The following is a 17,947-nucleotide window of genomic DNA, read 5'->3' as shown; positions in this document are numbered from 1 at the left end:
ATAAAGTCAAAAGAAGGAAAAACATTGCATCACATGTGACATGTCTTGTACAAAACAAAGTGTATAAAGCATATTATGCAGCAAATACAGCGTCATAGGAACAACAGTTTACAACCTTATCAGGGTCTTCCTCCAACTAAGGATTCAGACCTAGTTGGACGAGTAAAGCTAATGCACCATTCACCTTCCCTGAACCCTGTTAACCTAAACTGCTGGAAGTTGTCTTGGATGTTGGGGGGTAAATGTCAGTCCAGGGTCCCCAAATTTTTTGGAATTTGGCGGGGACTCCCCTTTTTAGGTACATTAAGTATTCAGTATTACAGGTATTCTACATAATTGCTTTCCAGGTAGAGAAGGTAGAAAGAGCCACAGCTCTCCAATTCTGGGTGATCAAGCTCTTAGCAAGTAGTAATGCCTCAAGAAGGAAAAGTGACTGACAATGATACAGCTTTAGGTCTTGAATTATGGCCAGGACGCATACTTTTGGTGTCCTGGTAATAGTCACCTGGAGCACCGCATCTAAGGCGTCCAGTACTCCCCTCCAGTATGCGGAAAGCTTAGTGCAGCTCCACAGCATGTGTGACAGAGTTCCCCTTTCTAAAGCACACCTAGTACAAACATCCGGGGTGCTGGCATTAATGTAGTGAAGTCTGACAGGGGTGTAGTAAGCCCTATGAAGAATATATAATTGAATTAGCCGTAGTCTATGGTTGGGGGATACTAGCTGAGGGGATTCCTGCGCTTGCTGCCATTCATCGTCTAGGATTGTGCCCACATCCACCTCCCATTTAGATCGTAACCCATCCAGATTATTTCTGGTGGTTGAACTTATGAAAGGTCAGCCATTGGTTATGTGGGATCTGGAATTGATCTTTCAACTGTGCAAAGGAGATTTGCCATCACGCCATACATCACCAAGGGTATTCACCCCACAGCCCGACCAAAGACTCATTGGACACAGTTTTACCAACAAGGGGTAGTCTCGGTTGTTCCATAATGGTGTGAGTGGGTCAGTGATAGGAGATTTCAGAAGTGCATTTGCCATTTTCCACACCTTACGTAGGGAGCTGATGGGGGGGGGAAGCAATGACAGACGTATTGACAGATTTCCCTAGGATCCAGCTTATTGGGTTATCAGTGAAGCCAGTTAAGTGAGCCCAAAGTGAATGTAGCGTCTTGTGATGCGAGCCTTCCACCCATGTAGTGAGGTGGGACAGTTGTGCTGCCAAATAATATAGATACACATCTGGAAGGGCCAAATCAGCTTTGTTTTTAGCACACATTAGTCTTGGCCTGGAATGAGCCCACACCAGTTACCTAAATATAGCATTAAGTTTAAGGAAATAGGATAGGATTTGGGTATCCATATGGGGGCTTGCTGTAGTACATAGAGTAGCTTGGGCAAAAAACAGGATTTTTTGTTACTCACCGTTAAATCTGTTTCTCTGTAGTCGATAGGGGGACACAGGGACTCTAGGGGTTTAAGCTCCACCCTCCAGGAGGCAGGACACTTAGAATAAAAAAACTTAAGGGGCGTGCCAAGGAACAGGCTTAACCCCACACACTGTAAGCATACCTCAGTTGGTACCAAAGAGACTGCAGAAAAAATTAAAATCAACTGGCAACAGGTAAACCAAGGAAACTTTTCCATAAGACCAAACGGTCAACATTTCGCTAGGGTCGGGAAGCCCTGTGTCCCCCTATCGACTACAGAGAAACAGATTTAACGGTGAGGAACAAAAAATCCTGTTTTCTCTGTCGTCTCAGGGGGACACAGGGACTCTAGGGGACTTAACAAAGCAGCCCCAGAACAGCAGGGAGGGAGCGAAATCGGGAAGAATAGCAATTAAGACACCTTACTGCACCACAGAGTGCAGTATTTTGCGGCCAAAGGCGGCTTCCGCAGAAGAAAAGGTGTCAAGGCTATAGAATTTGGTGAATGTGTGAACCGAGGACCAAGTGGCTGCTCTGCAGATCTGGTCCAAAGAAGCCGAGTTACGCCATGCCCAGGAAGCTCCCATGGCTCTCGTGGAGTGAGCTCGAATGGATGTTGGAGGAGGTCTCCCCTTGGAAAGATAAGCGTGACGAATGAGTTCCCGAAGCCATCTTGCAATTGTCGTCTTCGAAAGCTGCCATGCCCCGACGGGGGCCGGATGGAAGCAAAAAGAGAGCTTGAGAACGTCGGAAAGGTTTGGAGCGTTCAAGATACCAGCGAAGTGCTCTGACCACGTCTAGACTGTGAAGACGCCGTTCCTTGGCATTCTTAGGATCCGGACAGAAGGACGGGACGACAATCTCTTGGTTGATGTGGAACGATGAGACGACTTTGGGGAGGAAGGAAGGCACTGTACGAAGTACTGCTTTGTCCTTGTGAAAGACTAGTAGTGAAGGGTCACATGAAAGGGCACCGAGTTCGGAGACCCGCCTGGTAGAAGAGATGGCAACCAGGAACGCCACCTTCCAAGTCAGAATGTTCTCTGGAATGACCGCCAATGGTTCGAAAGGAGGGTCGAGAAGAGCCTCCAACACCAGGTTGAGGTCCCATCTTGGTACTGAGGTACGGAATGGCGGAGCAATATGGGCCACTCCCTGTAGGAATGTGCGGACCGAGTCATCCATGGCAAGTCGAGTCTGGAGTAAGACCGAAAGAGCTGAGACCTGAACCTTCAGTGAACTTAACTTGAGACCTAGCTGAAGTCCCCTTTGCAGGAAGGAGAGAACTCTGGGAACGTTGCATTCAAGGAAGGAGTAGTGGGCTTCCTTGCACCATTTCCAGTAATTGTGCCACACCCGATGATAAGCTTTGGAGGAAGTGGCCTTGCGTGATCTGAGCATCGTGGCAATGACCTCTTCTGTCAAACCCTGTCTTCGCCAAATGGTGGCCTCAACAGCCATCCCGTCAAAGCGAACAGCCCCGGGTTGTGGTGGAACGATGGGACCTTGTTGGAGGAGGTCGTCCCTGGCTGGAAGTCGAAGTGGGTGTGCAATGGACATCTCCTGAAGGTCCGAAAACCAAGTTCTCCTGGGCCAATATGGAGCTATCACGATCACAGTTGAGGGAGACTGTCGATCTTCTTCAGCACCCGAGGAAGCATGGGAATTGGAGGAAATACATAAGCCAGTCTGAACCGCCATTCTTGTGTCATGGCGTCCACACCCATCGCCATCGGATCCCGGGAACGAGCGAAGAAGTTGGGAACTTTGCGATTTGGTCTGGCGGCCATGAGGGTCGATTTGAGGACAACCCCATTGTGCACGAGATCCGCAAACACTTCGGGATGCAGTTTCCCATTCTCCCGGATCCAGCTGATTGCGACTGAGATAATCCGCCTGGGTGTTGTCCACACCTGGGATGTGTATGGCGGAAAGTCGGACTGAGCTGGCTTCCGCCCACGTCAGAATTTGGTCCACTTCCGCTAGACACGCTTTGCTGCGGGTCCCTCCTTGTCTGTTTATGTATGCGACTGTGGTGGAGTTGTCGCTCTGCACTCGGACCGATTTGTTTCTGGAGTTGTGAAGACCAGTGTCTGAGGGCCAGTCGCACTGCCCGAAGCTCCAGGATGTTTATGGAAAGCTTGGTTTCGCTGGGGGCCCATTGACCTTGAACGGAGAGCTTGTACCACGTTGCTCCCCAGCCCAGAAGGCTTGCGTCTGTTGTGATGACGGTCCAGTCTGGGACGGCCCAGGACTGGCCCGTGGATAGGTTGTGTTGGGTTAGCCACCAAAGGAGGGACTCCCGTGTCTTTTGCTGCAGGTGAATTTTCTGGGTTAGAGGTCCTCCCTTCCATCCCGATAGGATGTTGGCTTGCAGAGGCCGTAGGTGAAACTGAGCAAACGGTACCGCTTCGATGGACGAGACCATCAGTCCCAGCACCCGCATAGCTAGGTGGACTGTGGGAGGTTGACTGGAACGAAGAAGCCTGATCTGGTCCCTTATCTTCTTCTGCTTGTCCGGGGGTAGGGACACCCGCTGCGTTAAAGTGTTGAAATGAAGGCCTAGGAACATCATTTGGTGACTGGGTGTCAAACTGGATTTGATCCAGTTGATGGTCCAGCCGAAACTCTGGATCAGGGATATTGCGGTCTGAAGATGTGCTCTGCACTGTTCTGCCGTTCTGGCCTTCAGGAGCAAGTCGTCGAGGTAGGGAGTCACCGAGACTCCCTGGAGTCGGAGGGTTGCTGCTGTCACCGCCATGAGTTTGGTGAAGACTCGGGGCGCTGAGGTTAATCCGAATGGCAGTGCCACAAACTGGTAGTGGCGGTTCTTGAAGGCAAAACGGAGGAAGCGGTGGTGAGGAGGCCAGATGGGCACGTGGAGATAGGCATCTTTTATGTCCAGGGACATCAATAGCTGACCCGGTTCCATACCTCTGATGACTGAGCGAAGGGTCTCCATCTTGAACCGTACTGAGCGTATGTGTTTGTTGAGAAATTTCAGATCCAGTACTGGTCGAAAAGAACCGTCCTTCTTTGGGACTAGGAACAGGTTGGAGTAAAAACCGGAGAATTTCTCTGACGGGGGAACAGGGATGATCACTCATCTGTTCCATGTTGGCAATGCAGTCCAGAAAGGCCTGAGCTTTGTCGATTTTGGATGGGAGTCTGGACATGAGGAATTTTCTGGGAGGGGGAGAAGAAAAGTCCAGATGGTAGCCTTCGGAAATTATTTCGGTGACCCAAGCGTCTGACGAATAATGGTTCCAAACCTCCCGGAATCGTAGCAATCTGCCCCCTATTGATTGCCGAGACCCCGGAGGGGGTGCCCCGTCAACCGGAAGTGGATTTGTCGGCTGAAGGCTTGTTGTGAAACTTGTTGGTTTTCCAAGGCGTGCGGCCCTTATCACTGTGCTTGGAACGAAACTGGGAGCGTTGAGGGGGGCTGTTTCGTCTGGAGAATCTTCCACTGGGGCCACGAAAAAACTTACCCCGTCTAGAGGACGATGTGTGTCTGTACTTGTTTTGGGGGAGGAAGGTGCTTTTCCCCCCAGTGGCCTGGGAGATGATCTTTTCAAGTTCTTCCCCAAAGAGCCTCTGTCCCTTGAATGGAAGTGAAGTTAAGGATTTCTTGGAACTGATGTCAGCTGTCCAATTCTTAAGCCAGAGCGTCCTGCGGGCAGCCACAGATAGTGCTGAGGTGCGAGCGGTAATCTGAGTGGTATCAAGAGTTGCGTCACACAAGTATGCTGCTGCCTCCGCGATGGATTGTGCAGATGACATGAGGTCTATTCTGGGGACACCCTCTTGAATGTCTGAAATTAGAGTTTCGGACCAGGCTTGTATGGCTCGGGCTACCCAGGCGGACGCCAGTGCTGGGCGAAAGGTAGAGCCAGCAGATGAGTATACTGCCCTCAGGAATCCCTCTAGTCTTTTGTCAGATGGGTCGTTGAAGGCTGCAGCGTCTGTAACGGGCAAGGCAGTGGACTTAGAGAGTCTAGAGACTGGAGCGTCTACCGCTGGCGGCATAGACCATTTTTCCACCGATTCTTTATTAAACGGATAGGACTTGGAAAATTTACGAGTAGCCTGGAATTTTCGTTCAGGGAAATTCCATTCATCGTGAATAATGCTGGTAAGTTGTTCATGAGATGGGAAACAAGCTGAGGATTTATGTTTCCTCTTAAACAGATTTGCAGAAGAAGTGTGCTGTTCTGCTGACTGTGTAATTTTCAATACTTCCATCACTCCCTTGATTATGTGCTCCACATCATGAGGGACCTCTCTGTCCTTGGTCTCCCCCTCATTTTCTCCCTCCTCATCAGAGGAAATATCAGAAAGTGGAAGTTCGCCCTCTGAATGGGAGGCGGCTCCTCCATATGACGAGCCCTCAGAAAAGGTATGGGAGTCGTCGTCCGGTTTGGGACTGGAAGGCCTTTTACGCTTCCCGCTAGGCTTGTGGGCTAGTTTAGCTATGGCCCTGCCTAGATTGTCAGCAATTGAAGGTAAACTCTGCAAGGATGCTAGAGACTGTGAGAGCTGGATAGCCCATGAGGGAGCTGGGGGGTCGGATGATGTACCTGCGATCCCATCGTGTGCAGAATTATCTTGTGAGGATTCGCCAAATTGAGAAATCTCTGGTGCAGTAGATTCCTGGGCAGGTGCAGGGCCCTGTCCCTTGGAACAAGATCTGCAGAGGGATTCAGCCTGACCCCCTGGTATTTTGGACTGACAATTTTTGCAGGCAAAATAGGTAACCTGTGCTGTTGGTGCTCTCCCCCCCGCCCTTGGGAAAAGTCCCCCTGACTTACCTTCCGCCATAATGCAGTGTCAATGGTACCTGCTGAGGAATGGCTGTGGAGGGGTTAAGTTGCAGTGATCAGGTAGAGGACTGCTTCCTGAAGGGGTGAGTGAACCCTAAAAGAAGTAGGGGGGCTTCACTAAACAATCTAATGAAAAACCGTTGTGCCGTGTCCCTCTCTATCCCACTCCTGGCAGAGAATGGCGCGCTTAGTGATCGCGCGCCGCAGCTCCTCCTGTTCGCGCTAAAAGAAAATGGCGCCTGGAACGCATGAATGCGATGCGTTCCAGGGTTGAAGCGCAGGAAGGAGCTGCGCGCGCGAGCCGTCTGTGAGCGGGAGACGGAGAGACAGAGGCGCAATGAATGGCGCGTTGTGAAAATCAGCCAGGTCGGAAGGGAATTACTCCCCTAGGGGCCTAAATACCCTGAAGGCCAGAAATAAATGAGAAGGAAGGGGGAAGGGAGAGCAACCCGGGGAGATAGACATGAACACTGCCATGGTACTCACCCGGTGCTTCACCGTACAGAACTGCTGTCCCTATTGGGTGGCAGGTAGTAACTGTGTGGGTCGGATATAACCTGAATGGCTAGGGTAGAGACCCCGGTGAAGAATCCCGCGAAGGGGGAATTCACAGAGTAAACAGGCATTCCTGTACCTGGAGATACCCCAGAATGATGAATGCAGCTGAAGAGCATGCGAAGTCCATCCTCCTTGAAAGCAGGACACTTAAAAACTGGGGTATGCTTACAGTGTGTGGGGTTAAGCCTGTTCCTTGGCACGCCCCTTAAGTTTTTTTATTCTAAGTGTCCTGCCTCCTGGAGGGTGGAGCTTAAACCCCTAGAGTCCCTGTGTCCCCCTGAGACGACAGAGAAATAATCATTTTAATAAGATGGATCCGCCCTGCGGGGCCTACCGGAAGGTTAGCCGACGGCTTAAGCTTTTGGGATAACCAATCATTTAACGGGTCTAAGTTAAGGGCTAAGTAGTGTTGAGGGAGGGCTGTGACCTTAACTCCTAGGTAAGTAAATTCGGGGACTACTTTAAAAGGAAAGGTAGTCATCCTTTCTTCCTCTGTAAGTGGGTCTAGCATAAGGGCAGTGGATTTGGATTTGTTGATTACCAGCCCGGAAACAGCGCCAAACTCAGCCAAGACCTTTAGGACATTGGCCAGTGAGTCCCGTCTGTCCCCTAGATACAAGAGTGTATCATCCGCGTATAACTGAATACGATCCTCCCTGTTACCCAGAACGAATCCAGTTATATTGTTATGAGATCTGATGAGGCAGGCAAGGGGTTCAATAGCCAATGCGAATAGCAGAGGGGAGAGTGGACAGCCCTGTCCGGTACCTCGGTAGAGGCGGAAAGAAGGGGTAGACATGTTACTTGTTTTAATAGATGCAGTGGGAGCATTATATAGTAGTTTAACTAGATTGATTTAGTTTGGGCCAAATCCGAATTCTTTTAGTAATTGCCAAAGATATGGCCACTCAACAGTGTCAAACGCCTTGGCAATGTCCAGCGCAACCACAGTCCTCTGACCCTGGTTGTCATGAGGGAGGGAAAGGTTAGTGTAGAGTCTACGGCTATTCAGAGCAGTGGATTTGCCTGGCATAAAACCAGTCTGGTCTTCATGGACCAGGTGATGAATTACTTCCCCCAATCTCATGGCTAAGAAATGCCCATTTTTAATGTATCATTTTTGTGATTGTTTTCATGATTTTGGATTTTGCTGGATGGTAAAATTAATCCAAACAAAATATCTTGTTCAGACCTTTGAAGTATCTTGAATTTAGGAACTACAGCTGAACCACTGAAATTGGGCCTGAATCCTGCGATAAATATTAGAATTTAACCAAATCATGGATCTGGTGCATCCCAGACAATTATGCACACTTATAGGAAAACTAAACCCTAACAATTAAAGTGGCTAAAAATGCCGTATTCTATATACTTATTGTACCAGCATAAAGTTTCAGCTCCTCAATAGCAGCAATGATCCAGAATTCAAGCTTGTCATAGGGAGTCTCCATCTTGAAAAGTGTCTGCGACAATCACATGCTCAGTGGGCTCTGAGCAGCTGTTGAGAAGCTAAGCGTAGGGGTCGTTGCAAATGATCAAGCAGAAAATTATGTTGGCCTGTAATATAAACTGATGCTATAAGGCTGATTATTAAATTCTGATGCTTGTTGCACTGGTTTCTGTACTGCCATGCATTAATTATCTATATTAATTACTGATCAGCCTTATATTGTGACATTAATATACTATGAATACTAAATTGTGAGTTGATCCCTAATTTCAGTAAGGGCTGTGGTTGTCTTGGGTTGGTACCGAAGTTTATAACATTATAATGTACATTTCTAGCTACTTCTTTAGTTACGCTTTGGTTCTCCTTTAAACGGTTTACATCATGACAACACCTTTTATTATGCTGATAGCCCTGACCAATATTAGGATTTTTCTGCAATCCTACACCAAAATGAAGACTGACTGGATATCTATCTCCATGTCTTGTAGTAGTATTAGTATTTGTAGCAGTACTAGAACAGGTATTAGATCTTTTTATCTTGAAACCAGTTATACAGAAAGATCCGAATTACAGATTTACAGTCAGAATTACAGTCTCCCATAGACTCCATTTTATCCAAATAATCCACATCTCTGTAATAATAAAACAGTAGCTAGTACTTGAACCCAACTAAGATATAAGTAATGTTTACAAGATGTTTTAGTAGATTTACATGATTTTACATGATTTTTTAGTAGACTTAAGTATGAAGATCCAAATTATGGAAATATTCGTTATTTGGAAAGCCCCAGGTCCCGAGAATACTGGATAACAGGTCCCGTAGCTGTTGTAGTACTAGTAGTAGTAGTTAGCAATATAGTCCACCCAATGCACCTTCTATAGCAGCCACCTTCCACTGGTCATACTTAAACACTGAAAAGTAACAATATGAACTAAAACTGTACAGGCAGTACCTGGGTTAGGTACAAGATAGAGTCTGTAGGTTTAAGTCGAATTTGTAATGTAATGTAAATTGAAACATATACATTAAGTTATTAAATGCAACACACAGATGTTTGTTTTACAGGGGTTGGTCACCTTCAAACAACTAGTTGTTTTCAGATAGATCACCAGAAATAATGAGTTTTTCCAATGACTTTCACTTTTCTACGTCTGACTGTTTTTCTAATGTTGAAGTATAAAGTTTCATTTTTCACCTTCTAAAGCAGCTCTGGGGGGGGGGGGGGTCGCCGACCATGTAAACTGTTCTAAATTGATACATTTAGTTGATACTTTTCTTATCTTTGTCCCTGCTGAGCAGAATATGTAGGTTTCATTATTACAAGCTGTTAGAATTGATACAATAGTTGCACCTATATTCCCTATAGATCCTACTGAGAAATGTATCAACTAAAAGTTGCAAAACTGTAACAGTTCAGTCTGCACCTGAATTACTGAGCTGCCAGACAGAAACACCAGACAGGGACATTCAAATTTAAACTTTGATTTTGGAAAAACAGTAAAAAAAAAATTATGGAAAGTAATTGGAAAAAAGTCTTTATTCCGGAGAAAAATCTAAAATCAACTGAACTGAAAAAAGTGTTTGGAAGGTGAACATCCCCTTTAAAACATTTCTGTGCATATGTATTTTTACCTTTCTGTGCTCTGCAGAAGACAACACACACCAGAGGGGATTGGGGCAGGTGGTTTATTAAAGGTAAATGCTAATAAAGGCCAAGCAAACAATAGCACATTACTGTAATCGCCTCCGTTTGTAAGTATGTAAGTGTGGTGTATGTAACTTGAGGACTACCTGTATTTATTTAAAATATGATATATTGAAGGTCAGCACAGCAACATTTCAGGCCAACCTGGCACTTTTTTTCAAGGGACAGGATCTCTCACAGCACAGAGGTTATCCCCATCTTATAGCTTACTCCCTAATTCTTTTAGGCAAGAACTCAACCGAGCAGGGCCAGACACGGATTAGCATAATAGATGGGTGTGTATCAGTTTCTATGTGATTTCATGTATTGTATGTGTGAACTGTATGTGGTATGGTTTTACCTGCTACCTTATAAGTGTAATAATATCAGCATTTGCTTTACCCTGGGCGTTTTCTGTCTCTGGAACGGGATCTCCTACGATCTCTGCTGCGAGATCGCTCCCTCCGACGATCTCTTTCTCGATCCCGACTTCTGGAGCGACGCTCATCGCCTCGTTTAGCTCTCTTATCAGGTGGGGAGCGACTTTTAGACCGGCTGCCAGATCGTCCCCTTGACGAAGAGCGTTTTCGGTAATGCCTATGGATAGAAAACGAGGTTCAAATTCTTAACGGTTACATTACATTTAGTTTGTCATAAAATTACCAATTCTAATGAACTTTTCAATCGGTCTTCATAATATATTTATTTTTTATAGTTTTGGAATTATTTGCTATATTCTTCAGATTCTTTCCAGCTTTCAAATGGGGGGGGGGTCACTGACCATCTAAAAACAAATGCTCTGTAAGGCTACAAAATGTATTGTTATTGCGAATTTTTATTAGTCATCTTTCTATTCAGCCATCTCCTATACATATTCAAGTCTCTTATTGAAATCAATGCTTGGTTGCTAGGGTAATTTGGACCCCAGAAACCAGATTGCTGAAATATCAAACATGTGTTGCTTCACAGAGTATTTATTTTTTTAGATGTGGTCAGTGACACCAATTTGAAAGCTGGAAAAGAGTCAAAAGAAGAAATCAAATAAATTAAAAAAAAAAAAACTTTACAACCAATATCCCTATCCAAATAGATTTGATCGGAACACTTATCATATTAGAAGGCTTTGGATAACAATGGCGTATACAAAAGATTGTGTGCTAAATTTGGTTCCATTTACATATATTAAACGCAGATAAACAACGCTAATAATATGCTCCAAAACACCTTTGTATTTAAGCCTATGCTAAATGATGCAGGTTTCTTTAGCGGGCTCTTTCAAAAATGCACTTTTAAACCGCTCAGCCAAAATAGATGGTGACCCAGGTGTATAAACCCCGAGTCCGGCTCCTGGGTTCACTAGTGCCTCAATATTTTACGAACTTTAAGTTGCGCTTTGTTAAAATACTTAACGTTAAAATACTTGATGAATTAAACGCTTTAGAAAGATCGGTTAAGTCAGGAAAAACATGTCAGGAGGAAAATGTAATTTATATAAGGCTTACTTTAACTGAAACTTAATTTATAAGGACTGTAATTAGAAGAAATGTTAGTGGATGGAATCGTAACCTCCATGGACCTCTGTCACATAAAAAATCTTTTACGGCATTAGAGATAAGAAGTCAGCGCAAGAATGCAATGAATTTACTTATTTATTTATTTGATGAGATTGTTACCTCAATGAATATCTATTAGAAGGTTTACCGCATCAGAAATAAGAAGACAACGCTAAAATGCAATGAATATATTTATTATTCCAAATGTAAAATATTGAAGTAAAGTTTTTTCACTTGTTAAATAGCCTTTTTGCAGCAAAAGGGTTAACATGCCCTAATTTTGAACTCAACTGCTGAGATCATGTCCAGAACGTTAGTTTAAAAAGCCATTGGCTGCAAGTGTTTGTAATACCTATGACTACGTATGATACGGATGATGCGAAACGCGTCAGGGAATATATGTTTTTAACATGCTGAAATAAATATTTACTTCTTTTAATCGAACGGGTGAATGGAGTGCTCGGCAAATTTTTTCTACTGTTTGTATAACAATGGAACTAATACTTACCGTATTGAACTAATATTGTATTGATTAAGCAACACTATGTGCAGTTAATGGAAGGTTTTTAATCCATCTCCACCCCCTTTTTTTCTCTCTTTTTTTAATTTTTCGTCTTAATTAAAATGGCATTACTTATATACAATTGCATCCTCATCCCTTTATACCCCATGTTATACGGTTATGTATAATTTGCATTTTAGGGATAGTTCACACTAAGAGAAAGGAGATTTTGTCGCCTAATCACCTCGTCTTCTGAGCGACAACCTCCCCGAACTGCCTCAGCGTGTTTTCCCATAGGCTGTAATGAAAAGTCGCCTGCGCTAATGCACACGTGGCGATGCGTTTTCCATAGAGGCAGTTCGGGAAGATTGTCGCTCAGAAGATGAGGCGATTAGTTGCCAGACGACAAAATCTCCTCGTGTGAACTAACCCTTATAAGACTTCTGTACCTAGATAATGAGTAAGACAATTGTAACATACAGTAGAATTCGTATTTTAAGTCCCCTGATTTTAAGTTTCCCCTCATTTTACATTGTTTATTTGTGGTCCCTTCTGTATATTAAACATCACACATTTCCCTGATATTACAGCAATTTTTTCTGGTCCCCTGAATAAATGTAAAATGGGGGGGTTCTATTGTATATCATTTATTTATATAGCGCTGTCAAGATACGCAGTGCCAATCTGTCACGGACACGGTACTTCCAACCGCACGTGACTTTAGGTGTGGCTATCAGGGGTCACTCACTAAGTCTCTCACCCACCTTGCACACAGGTTAGACTAACACAAAAGCACCCCAAACACCAACCAACACCCACAAAACTCATTCGCTGCCACCATCTATCATTCACAGGCGATAGAAACCTAATGTGACTATTTCCCCGTTCTCTCTAACAGGTACTAACTCACAATACACCAATGCATATCGTGTATATCTCTGATATGTGAAACTATTAGGGATGCACCGAATCCAGGATTCTGCCTTTTTCGGAAGGATTCGGATTCGGCCGAATCCTTGTCCCTGGCCAAACCAAGTCCGAATTTGCATATGTAAATTAGGGGCAGGTAGGGAAATCACATGAATTTTCATCACAAATTAAGATTTTTTTCCGTCCCAGTCCCTAATTTGCATAAATTTTGGGGATTCGGTCGAATCCCAAATAGTGGATTCGGTGAATCCCTAGAAACTATACAGATTTATAATTGTAAAAAATAAAAGTAATGTTGTAAGGAAAAAAAAAAGGAAAAAAACGTAATTTACAAAATAAAAAATGAAGACCAATTGAAAAATTACTTAGAATTGTCCTGTCTATAACATACTAAAAGCTAACAAGTACTTTAACCAAACAGCTATTTTGCAGACAGATCAGGGGACCCACAAACAAAAAAAACAAACCAGAATAGTTATCGCAGTTGGAATATTCTGATGCCTTATTTTAGACTCATTTACACCTCAATACGGTAAGGAGAAGAGAGAAGCCATTACACACACACACATGTTCAAGGGGCAAAACAAACAGGAGGGAAAAGAGCAAAACACACACGTTGTATAGCTGCCACAATCTCACTCGCTCACGTAAACAGTCTGCGCCACAACATGGAAACTTTTCCATTATTGTTTGTACAGAAGGCGTGTAGCGTGCGGCTTTCCAGCTAAATCTGCACTGAAGGAAACCATGGCTCCTACACTCTACGTTCCACATCCAGTGCCTCTAGAATTGTTGGCCTGTATACGCTTCCCCCGCTTTCGTACGTTCAGCATCAACGTGTCTCATGATAAGAGCGTGAGCAACTTGTACGCACAACTTCCCCTTCATAAAACAGCAACTAAAGAGGAGCCGGAACATCCACTCACCTGGATTCCCTTCCCATGGCTGCACAGGCCTAAGCACCACAAGCACTTGTATCCGCTCTCACCGAGCTCAGCTCACGCTTCAACCTTCTGTTACCGGAATAGTGATATCTGCTGTGCCGGAACAAGTGAGCGAAGTCAGAAGTGAGCCACCTAGCGGCCGGAGGCCAAAACAACAAGCACAAGTGAACAACAACACATACAATACAGTAGAACCCCCATTTTACATTAGAGTTGCCACCTGGTCGGTTTTGACCCGAACAATTCGTTTTTTATAAGGCCCGTTCTGGGCTCAGCCTTATGAAACCCGAACAATAATCTGGCCAATACTTGAAAACCATTTAAATACTAAGGGGCAGATTTATCAAGGGTCAAAGTGAATTTGAGGGAATTTTAAAAGTAAAAAAATTCGAATTTCAAAGTAATTTTTTGGATACTTTGACCATCGAATAGGTTACTACGGGGCACGTTTACTAAGCTCGAGTGAAAGATTTGATTGATAAAAAATTCAAATTTCTAAGTATAAGTATTTTTTTGGGTACTTCTACCATCGAATGGGTCAAATACGATCAAATTCAATCGAATCGAATGATTCGAACGATTCAACGTAAAAATCCTTCGACCATTCAATAGTTGAAGTACTGTCTCTTTAAAAAAATACTTTGACTACCTACTTCGTCACTTTAAACCTACCGAGGTGTTAGCCTATGGGGACCTTCCCCAGCAGTTTTCTTACATTTTTTTGATCGAATAAAAATAATTCGATCGATCGCTTAAAATCGTTCGAATTTTTCGATTCGAAGGATTTTATCGTTCGATCAAACGATTTTTACTAAATCCTTTGAATTCGATATCCGATTTCGAAGGATTTAACTTCGAGGGTCGAATTCAAGGGTTTATTAACCCCCCAAATTCCACCCTTGATAAATGTGCCTCTAGGACTTGGAATTTAGTTCGAATTCGATTCGAAGTAAAATAGTTCGAATATTCGATAATCGAAGTACTGTCTCTTTAAAAAAACTTCGACTTCAATAGTTCGCCAAATTAAACCTGCCAAAGTGCTATGTTAGCCTATGGGGACCTTCTAATGCATTTTCCTAAGTTTTTTGTAGTCGAAGTAAAATCATTCAATCGATCACTGAAACCGTAAAATGGTAAAAAAAACTTCAGCTTCGATATTCAAAGTCGAAGTATAGCCATTCGATGGTCAAATTTCGAAGTATATTTATATTTGATAAATCTGCCCCTAAGATTAACACTTTAAAACCTTTCAAAAACTGGATAGAAATCAAACCAGCTGCATCTAAGTGATGTAATAGCCATGTCCTGGTGTCATAACTCCACCAACATCATTGTGCCCATCTCTGATGTCATCATGCCTGTTATTACATCACTGCCGCACCCCCAATGCTATCTGCCCTGCCCCCGTGTTCGGGTTTAGCCATCAGAAAAGGTGGCAACCCTATTTGACATTGATATATTCTTTGCCGTTGTCACAATAGAGAAACACTGTTATGGCAAAAATTCCTTGCCAGCAGGGCCGCCATTAGAAATCACGTTCCCTACAGCAAAATATTCGGCCACCCACCACAGATCACGCCCCAAACCACATTTAAAAGACCACACAGACAGCAGCAGTAAAAATGGTAAACCCCCCAACACACAACTTATAAAAAGCCATTTATGTTCTGGGCCCCCCATAAAAGTTTTTTTTTTAAAAAAACATTGGCGCCAGGGACCACCATAAGAATTTTTTTAAAAATCATTGGTGGTCAGGCCCCCCCATAGGGTTGCCACCTTTTAAAATGGTGGACACCCGGCAGGGGGTGGGGTCGTGGTGTCAGGGGGCAGGGGCGTGATGTAGATGGGGCGTGCCTGTGCCATCAGGGGCCGTGTCAATCAAGGGAATCCTGCCCGGTTGTCCTTATTTGGAAAACCAGGCAGGAAGTTTAGACCTGGGCAGCCCTTCAAAATACCGGGCTGTCTGGGTCAAAACTGGACAGGTGGCAACCCTAGATCCCCATAAGGTAAAAAGAAATGTTGGCGCCAGGCTCTCCCCCTTACAAGTTAAAAAAAATATTGGGGCCCCAGAGAATATTTAAAATAAAAAAAACATTGGTGGCAGGGGCCTATAGAGTATTAAAATAATACTACAAAGTAAAAAAACACACATTGTTGTTCAATAGAACTGAACTGGTGGCTTTAGGGTTCGGCTCTTTTCGTGACTTCAGGTCTTTTCGCGGCTTCAAAAGTTCGGCTCTTTTCGTGACTTCTCCATGGTTCAGGACTTTCAAAGAGGCGGCAAGGCTTTGTCACTGCCACAGAGGGCCCAGCTGTTTCGAAAAGTGCAGCACAGTCGGGCCCCCCTTCAGGCCCGGGCCTGGTACACTTGTACCCCTTGTGCCCCCCTGATGGCAGCCCTGCTTGCCAGTATGGATAAAAGTATAAAAAAAATTTATATCAAAAACGATATAAGTCCCAGGCCTCTTCAAATAAAAAATATTAATTTATTGTAATTCACATTAAAATAGTAGCTAGTACATACAACCCCACATACCCCACCCTACGCGTTTCGCACCCTCCGGCGCCCAGTCATAGGTGTATTATGTCCAATAAATAATACAACAGTGTATACGCCTTAGGACACATATTAGAGTGCACCAATCTCAAAATATAGCGTAGCATGAAGAAAGAGTATGTCACAAATGACCCCAGGGGATATGATCACGAATCGTCATAAAATATGTTAGTCTCTCAGAAAATCATTGGTATTAGTTGTAAAATTGAATACTTTTATTTTATCCGTATGTCCTAATGAAATCATTCAGTTTTTACAACTACTGCTTTTTGACAGTTTGAGATACTCACATTATTTATTTATATGTTATTCCATGATAAAGTAAAAGTAGACAACAAACGTACACTAACTTTTGCACCATTTTTGTGTAAAGTTGGGGTCACTGGGCAAATTTGCACCTGGACAGTAACTAGCCAATCAGTGATTAGCTTTTTGAAGCCAGCTACAGGTATGGTTGTCACCCGGCCAGTATTTTATTGGCCAAGCCAGTAAAACACCTGCCAAACCCAGGGCCGGCATTACAAATTTACCAGCAATGTAGTTGCCGGTAAATTTGTAATACCCTTAACAAAAGCCCTTGGCCCTCTGCTCCTAACGTACTTTTCTTCACCTTCTGGCCATCGCACGACGTGGCTCCATCCCCTTTTATGCCACGGTCTGCCCCTTTGACATCACGGCCCACCCCTTTTGTTCCCGCCCCCACCACCGGCCGGTAAAAATTTTCTGAAAAGGTGGCAACCCTAGCTGCAGGGTAACCATTGAAAGCAATCATCTGATTGGTTGCCATGGGTTACTGTTTATATTGTCTCTACTGTATATGACCCACTTAACTTGGTTATAGACAAATAAATAAAGAGCAAAAGCAGGGGTGGTCGTTCTCTCACTTTATTTTACCCAATATCCCCTCCATACATAAGTTCTCACAAAGTCCCAATAAAACATTGAATTAAAGTGATACTGACACTAAAAGAATTCTTTTCAAAATATAAATCTACATTAAAAGTTACATATAGGTCACGTTGATCATTTTTTGCTGTTAGTTCTGCTTTTGTAAGTAATTATTACTTGAAGTTCTAAAACCTGACTGTTTTGCCAACCTGACTGTCCCTACCTGTCAGTTAGAGTTTCTAATGCTAAGAGACTACTGCTGCACAAATATGGCTGCCTCCTCATAGAGGAACATGGGGTTAAGAAAGTGTAATGCTAATTTGGGCTAGGCAGACCAAAAGGGGTTAATGTCCAGCTAGTGCTTAGAGCATGGGTTACACGTGACTCAAACACTTCAGGCTAGGGCCTTCGCTAAGTGGAAGATTTCAGGTGTGGTGTAGTTTAACTACAAAGTCACAGGCTACGGTGCAATAAAATAGGAAAGAATGAAATAATGGACGCCAGGAGGTTCTTGTGGTGAAACAAAAGAGTAACAATTTATTTTTACAAGACAAATATCCCACAGGTTCACTTAACAGTAATATGAGGCACAGGCAGAATATAATCAGCACATTGAGATTGAT

At 43.9% G+C, this 17,947-nt stretch overlaps 1 protein-coding gene across 1 annotated transcript in view; it reads right to left on the bottom strand.

Moving 5' to 3' along the window:
* The window catches only part of ddx46.L (DEAD-box helicase 46 L homeolog), a 49,795-nt gene extending 35,777 nt beyond the window's left edge, over window positions 1-14,018 (bottom strand). The window contains exons 1-2 of the mRNA XM_018252018.2: window positions 13,862-14,018; window positions 10,353-10,547 (exon numbers count right to left, since the gene is read on the bottom strand). Coding sequence (XP_018107507.1) covers window positions 10,353-10,547; window positions 13,862-13,878 — 212 coding nt within the window. The 5' untranslated portion in view covers window positions 13,879-14,018. The remainder of the gene's footprint in view (window positions 1-10,352; window positions 10,548-13,861) is intronic.
* Between the last annotated feature and the right edge of the window lie 3,929 nt (window positions 14,019-17,947).

The sequence above is a fragment of the Xenopus laevis genome, chromosome 3L (assembly GCF_017654675.1).
Source record: "Xenopus laevis strain J_2021 chromosome 3L, Xenopus_laevis_v10.1, whole genome shotgun sequence".
In the NCBI taxonomy this organism is placed as follows: Eukaryota; Metazoa; Chordata; class Amphibia; order Anura; family Pipidae; genus Xenopus; species Xenopus laevis.
This window is presented reverse-complemented; position numbering and strand designations above follow the sequence as displayed.